At 36.6% G+C, this 7786-nt stretch overlaps 1 protein-coding gene across 1 annotated transcript; it reads right to left on the reverse strand.

Moving 5' to 3' along the window:
• Nucleotides 1–3426: 3426 nt before the first annotated feature.
• LOC147364674 (small ribosomal subunit protein eS27) lies at nucleotides 3427–3790 on the reverse strand. The gene has a single exon (XM_086318929.1). The coding sequence runs from the start codon at nucleotides 3752–3754 to the stop codon at nucleotides 3500–3502; it is 255 nt and encodes an 84-aa protein (XP_086175055.1). The 5' UTR covers nucleotides 3755–3790; the 3' UTR covers nucleotides 3427–3499.
• Between the last annotated feature and the right edge of the window lie 3996 nt (nucleotides 3791–7786).

Genomic DNA, 7786 nt, shown 5'->3' on the forward strand with positions numbered 1-7786 from the left:
TTCCTCTTCACTTTCTTCCATAAGGGTGGTGTCATCTGCATATCTGAGGTTATTGGTATTTCTCATGGCAATCTTGATTCCAGCTTGTGCTTCTTCCAGCCCAGCATTTCTCATGATGTACTCTGCATAGAAGTTAAATAAACAGGGTGACAATATACAGCCTTGACGTACTCCTTTTCCTATTTGGAACCAGTCTGTTGTTCCACGTCCAGTTCTAACTGTTGCTTCCTGATCTGCATATAGGTTTCTCAAGAGGCAGGTCAGGTGGTCTGGTATTCCCATCTCTTGAAGAATTTTCCACAGTTTATTGTGATCCACACAGTCAAAGTCTTTAGTGATCTGAAAGTTTTCTTATTAATACAGATATTTATAATGACTTATCATTCTATTTTCCTTTTCCTTTTTATTTTGTTGCCTTTATGTCAGTTTTTATGGCTTTCTACGTTTTACTTAGGCTAACAGCATTGTAATTTAGTGGTCCCCAAACTTTTTGGCACGAGGCACCAATTTTGTGGAAGACAATTTTTCTACAGACCAGGGAGGGGAGGATGGTTTTGGGATGATTCAAGCACATTACATTAATTGTGAACTTTATTTCTCTTATTATTACATCAGCTATACCTCAGATCATCAGGATTAGATCCCAGAGGTTGGGAACCCCTGCTATAATTCATGCTTGAAGGAAGTTGATGCAACAAATGTATTTTCTCCATAATGCATATAACAGATTCCTTGTGCTTAGAACCGTGGACAACAATTAATCACTATGCTTGGAGGTCATTGTACATAGCTGCTATGCTGTGCTTAGTGACTCAGTTGTGTCTGACTCTTTGCAACATCATGGTCTGTAGCCTGCCAGGCTCCTTTGTCCATGGGATTTCTCAGAGAAAATACTGGAGTGAGTTGCCATTTCCTTCTCTAGGGGATCTTCCTGGCCAAGGGATTGAACCCAGGTCTCCCACATTGCAGGTGAATTCTTTATCGTCTGAGCCACCAGGGAACCCTGGTGTACGTAGCTAGGTCACCATTAAAAAACACATAAAAATAAAAATCATGACACTAAATAGACAAGAAATAAGATTCTTATTATTGTTGTTTAGTCACTAAATCATGTCTAATTTTTTGTGCATACAAGACTGTAGCTCCTGCAGGTTCCTCTGTGTATGGTATTTCCCAGGCACAAATATTGGAGTGGGTTGCCATTTCCTCCTCCAGGAAATCTTCCAAACCCAGGGATTGAACTTGTGTCTTCTGCATTGGCAGGTGGATTCTTTATCACTGAGCCACCTGGGAAGCCCACCTATTTATAGTTCAGTTCAGTTCAGTCACTCAGTCATGTCTGAATCTTTTCAACCCCATGGACTGCAGCACACCAGGCTTTCCTTGTCTATCATCAACTCCTAGAGCTTGCTCAAACTCATCTCCATTGAGTCGGTCATGCCATCCAACCATCTCATCCTCTGTCATCCCCTTCTCCTCCTGCTTTCAATATCTTTCCCAGCATCAGGGTCTTTTCCAATGAGCCAGTTCTTTTCATCAGGTGTCCAAAGTATTGGAGCTTCAGCGTCAGCATCAGTCCATCCAATGAATATTCAGGACTGATTTCTTGAGGCTGGACTGGTTTGATCTCCTTGCAGTCCAGGGGACTCTCAAGAGTCTTCTCCAACACCACAGTTCAAAAGCATCAATTCTTTGGCACTCAACATTCTTGATGGTCCAACTCTCTCATCAATACACCATGTGCTTAGAACCCTGGAAAAACCATAGCTTTGACTAGATGGAAATTTGTTGGCAAGGTGATGTCTCTGCTTTTTAATATGTTGTCTAGGTTTGTCATAGCTTTTCTTCCAAGGAACAAACATCTTTTAATTTCACGGTTGCAGTGACCATCTGCAGTGATTTTGGAGCCCCCCAAAATAAAGTCTGTCACTGTTTCCATTGTTTCCCCATCTTTTTGCCATGAAGTGATGGGACTGGATGCCATGATCTTCGTTTTTTCAATGCTGAGTTTTAAGCCATCTTTTTCACTTTCCTCTTTCACCTTCATCAGGAGGCTCTTTAGTTCTTCTTTGCTTTCTGCCATAAGGGTGGTGTCATTTGCATATCTGAGGTTATTGATATTTCTCCCAGCAATCTTGAGTCCAGATTATGGCTCATCCATCCTGGCTCTTTGCATGATGTACTTTGCTTGATATATTTATAGTAGGAGATATAAAAATAAGAAGGAAGAATGTTGTTTTGACCTCTATTGGTAGTGTGCATGTTAGAAATGAAGTTTTGCTGTGTTCTGTGTGTATCTGCAAATAGTTATTAAAGTCCTGCAAGTATGGATTTGGGGGTTACACATAAATTTAGCAAGTAGGCAAAATCACAAATATTGAATCTATAAATAATGAGTATCAAATGTACATTGTTTTCCATTTAACTACTTTCTAGCTCTTAGTTTGCTTGTATTTGAAGTGTGTATTTTGGAGACAGCATAAGGTTTGGTCTTTCTTTTTTTCTAGTTCATTTGGATAATCTCTTTTAATTGAAGTTTTATTTTGTTACTGTCGTAGTTACTAGTATGGTGGAGTTTTATCTAACACTCTATTATTTGTTCTCTCTTTAACCTCTTTTTTTTGTGCTCCTCTCTTCCATTCTTCTGCATACTTTTAGATGAATTAAACATTAATGTAGAATTCCAAATGGGAATTTATATATTAGAGTTTTAGCAGTACTTCATATTATTTTAAAATTTGCTTTTGTGATTACAGTATGCAACCTTATTATTTCAGTCTACTTAGACTTATTGTCATACCACTTCTTGTAAAGTATAGCAACATAACAATTAAATAGGTTGTTGGCCTCCTTCCATCTTTTATTCTAGAGGCATGTAAATACAACAGGTTTATTTTTTGCCAGTTTGTTTGTTATTGGTGCACAAAGGTGGCCGTAGATAGCATATCAAAGAATGGGCATAGCTGCGTTGCAATAAAAGTATTTATAAAAATAGGGCCTAATATGCTGACCCCTGCTTCACACTTCATGTTATTTGTTGTTGTTCAGTTGCTAAGTTGTGTCTGGTTCTTTGCAACCCCATGGACTGCAGCACACAAGGCTCCTCTGTCCTCAACTATCTCCCAGAATTTGCTCAAATTCATGTTATGCTGTAGTTTTCATATATATTAATTCTACATATTGCATAAACCCTACAAGGCCATGTTTTAATATCTCTAATGTATAATATGTATTTTAAAGAAATTAAGAAAAAAGCAGTCTTTTATACTCGTGTGTGTGTGTGAAAGTCGCTCAGTTGTGTCTGACTCTTTGCGACCCCATGGACTGTACAGTCCATGTAATTCTCTAGACTAGAATACTGGAGTGAGTAGTCATTCTCTTCTCCAGGGGATCTACCCAACCTAGGTCTCCCAAATTGCAAGTGGATTCTTTTTTTTTTTTTTGTATCCAAAACGTGTTTATTGGGATGGTTTCCCGTTCATCTTGATACAGGGTACTTTTAGTGCTGCTTCCGTCTGAAAGAGCATCCTTCTGTAAGCCTCGCTTTTCCTCCTGTAGGCTGGCAGAGGACAGTAGAGCAGCCAACACACAAGACTACTGTTTGTGCATGGCTAAAGACGGTGGTGATTTTATAGCATCCTGGGCATTTTACATCCATGAAATAGGAATTGGGGCTCTGCACCAGGCGCTTCTTCTTGTGTTTCCTCTTCTCCTCTTCTGGAGAGGGATGAAGAAGATCCTTTGCGAGAGGCATGTTCTCGTGAGGAGGTCGTCACCGCCGGAAAGTGCAAGTGGATTCTTAACCAGCTGAGCCACCAGGGAAGCCCAAGAATACTGGAGTGAGTAGCTTAAACCTTCTCCAGTGGATCTTCCAGGCCTAGGAATAAACCTGGGTCTCCTGCATTGCAGGCAGATTCTTTACCAACTGAGCCTCTTTTCTGGCTTACCAACCAGGGAAGCCTCTTTTATACTTACTTATATCTATATGTTTACCATTTCTAGAGTGATTCATTACTTCCAGAATATCTGAGTTTTCACTAGTATCATTTCCCTTTAGCCTGAATAACTTCCTTTCATAATTTTGTAGTGTAAGAATACTGATTACAAGTTTTCTTATTGTTTGTTTTAACCTGAAGACATCTTTATTACACTTTCATTTATAAAGGACATTTTATTAATATAAGATAGAGAATTTTGGTTGTTTTTGTGTTGTGTTGTTTCTCCCCAATTCACCTTTTATTATATTTCTTTCACAGTTTCTTGCGTTCATGGTTTCTGATAAGAAGCAATTGTTAATTCAATTTTATTTTTTTCGTATGTCATATGATGTAACTTCTGGTTGCATTTTCAGTTTTCTCATCATTTGGATTTTAGCCATTTCATTACAATGGGTCTAGGCCCAGTTTTATTTCTGGTTATTCTTCTTGGGATTTCTTTACTTCTTAAAACTATTAGTTTGTGACTTTCACAAATTTGGAGAATTTTAAAATATTACTTTTTTCAGATGTTTTTTCTACCTCACTGTATTTCCCTTCTTCTGGGACTCCAGTTAAACATATGATAAATCTCTTTTGAATTTTTAATTTTATCCTTTTTTCTCTCTGTCTTTAGATTAGGTAATTTCTAATGATCTATCTTCAAGTTTACTGACTTCCTCTGTTGTCTCCATTTTTGTGGTGAGCCATGCAGTGAAATTTTCCTTATTGGCATCTTTTTGGAAATTTTCTTTGTCTTCATTCATTATGAGGATATTTTCCTTTAGAATCATTGTGCAGAGTTAACAGAGCTACTTTAAAATCCTTGTCTGAATAATTCAAATAATTCATATTGAGGCTTTCTATGTTGATATTTAAGTTACATATTCCTGCTTACTTTATTGCAAGTAATTTTGGATTGTGTCTGTAACATTGTGAAAATTATGCTGTGCACACCCAGATTATGCTATGTTTCTCTGAGAAGTATTGCTATTTATTTTTATTTCAAGAAGCAACTTGATTATTTACAAACTATACATTATGCTTTTGGGGTAGCAGCTAAAATTTTAGTTCAGTTCTTTTATTTTTAGTTAGATCGCCGAGAGATTGTTTCCTGTGAGTCAGCCAAAAATTTGAGCACAGTTTATATCCACAACATGCAGTCCTCCTGCCCAAGCTGTCTCTTTCCAGAAGCTTGGGTTCACCCAAAGTTCCTACTCACCACTGTTTTACTCTCCAACAGATATTGTTGCCCCAAACTCTGTTCTTTGATTCTTCCTTTGGAGTCTTAGACTCTGAATTGTTAGCTGCAGCTTTCTTCTAGTCTAAAAGCCATAGAAATTAGATTCTCTCCATTTCCTGTTCCCCTTTACTGTGTGCTTATTTTCCTATAGATGTTGAGTGCATTTTTTCCACTTTTTAGTAATTGGAGAAGCGTGTTTTGTTTTGAATTTTTCTTTTTCTTTTTTTCCTGTCCAGAATTTAGCATTTTTATCTCTAGGTGGATCAGTCCAATAAGAGCTTGTTCAGTCATACTAAAAGCAGATTTCAGAAACCTGGATTTTTGTTTTTAAACTTTTTGAACTACCCTAATGTTTTCCAGAGTAGCTCCTTCTATTGCAAGATTATTCTTAACAGGGTTCAAAAATATTTTTTGAATTTATAAGTCTCTTGTTATATTAAAAGTGAATATGATTTGCATGTCTCTTAGAAGTCCTACTCAATATTCTTCCCACACACCAAAATATTTTTGCCCTTAAAACTTAGAGTAATCACACAGTCTTTTGGACTCTGGGGGAGAGAGAGAGGGTGGGATGATTTGGGAGAATGGTATTGAAATATGTATAATATCATACATGAAACGAGTCGCCAGTCCAAGTTCGATGCACGATACTGGATGCTTGGGGCGGGTGCACTGGGACGACCCAAAGGGATGGTATGAGGAGGGAGGAAGGAGGAGGGTTCAGGATGGGGAACATATGTATACCTGTGGCGGATTCATTTCAATATATGGCAAAACCAATACAATATTGTAAAGTTAAAAAATAAAATTAAATAAAAAAAAAAACTTACAGTAATCACAGAGTGATATAAGGCAATGATGAAATTAATAGCTAAGTTAGAGTTACATGGTGAAGAAGTTTGGTAAAGTGGGAATAAAATGGCTTCGGAATCAGAATGCTTATATTGTGTTTCTCTGTTCCCACTTAATTATTGCATGACATTAGGTGAGCTTCTAAATGTTTCTGAGCCTCAGTTTTCTCACTATGAGAGAGAGGAGAGGTATTTTAAAGAATTAGCTTAGACAATATGGCAGGGGACTGGAAAGTTTGAAATTCATAGGGAAGGTTGGCAGACTAGAAACTTAGGCAGTTGCTGATGCTTCAGTTTTGAGGGAGAATTTCTTCTTCTGCAGGAAACTTGTTTTTGTTCTAAGGTCTTTTAGTTGATGGGATGAGGCCCACTTACATTACTGACATTAATCTCCTTAAAGTTAACTAATTGTAGATGTTAACCACAACTTCAAAATACCTTTACAGTAACACCTAGGTTAGTTTCTGATTAAATAACTGGGTATGATTGATAGCCTAGCCAAGTTGAAAAGTGAAATTAACTATCACACATGCCATGTAAAAAATTAAATATACTATAAAATATATTGGCTTTTAATGTCATAGTTCTAATGAAGCATTGAGGCCATTATGGGAAAAATTAGAGAGAATTAACAGAGTTATTCGCTGGCTTGACTTGCCCGTGTTTAGAACAGCAGCAGAGCTCCAAATAACTGCCTAGAGCTTGAACAACCCCACAGGCTCTCTTTTTCTAAAACCTGCATTACTCACCTCTTCCTCAGTACTGTAAAGCTGTTTTTACTTGGATAATAGCACGAATGAGTAAGAGGGTACTGACTTTGACCTATTTAGAGTGGAACAATAATCAGAAATTAAACGATGGTCAGTTCCCAAGATTAATGGAAACCAGTCTAGCTTACCCATTAGACTTGGGTCAGCTTGCATATCTGAGCAGACTATAAGAGAGGTGTGATTCATTTTCAGGAGATTTTTATGGAATGCTGCTTAATTGCAGTAGATATGCCAGCCTTGAAAATGGCCACATAAGATGCTTCATTTCAGAAAAATAATGAAAGTTGCTATCTGAATTAAGTATTGAAATTATTTGGAGGAATGTCAAATTAATACAAATGTCAAATTAATTTTGATCAGATAAAATAGACAAAATGAAGACTATACCATTTAAAAAATAAGGTGAAAACTCCTGATGATTTTAATATTGTTTCTCTTAAATTTTTCCATAGAGTGGTTTGCTTATTATGTTCAGTTGATGCATGCACTAATGTTGTCAATTCCTAACACAGTAGATGTAAAAGAGGAATGAAATATTGAAGGAATTCATGTTTGCTTTTTTTATGAAAATCTTCATATAAGTCATTAAAACTACCAAAAGTATTTCTCAAAAACATCTCTAATACTATCCATAAATATCAAATGAAACACTTTGAAAAACTCCATGCATCAGCACTCCTGCTGTCACTTAACCCTCTTAATCTCCAGGTAGCCCAATGCTCCAGCGTATTTTTACTGGGCTTATAAAGTGTCATGTTCTATAATATATCAGCTGTGTCAATTATTTGGATATTTTAAATGCTTGAATGGCAGTTTACATAATACGTATTAGAACTCTATGATAAAATCAATATTGAATGGACTTTTGGAAAGAATTGATGTTTAAACATAAACAACACAGTTTAAATAATAGGTATATGTATGCATGGTTATATGTATATATAAAAA

This window comes from Bos grunniens, chromosome 10, assembly GCF_055505025.1.
Source record: "Bos grunniens cultivar Pamir isolate PY7600 chromosome 10, Bosgru_T2T1.0, whole genome shotgun sequence".
NCBI lineage: Eukaryota > Metazoa > Chordata > Mammalia > Artiodactyla > Bovidae > Bos > Bos grunniens.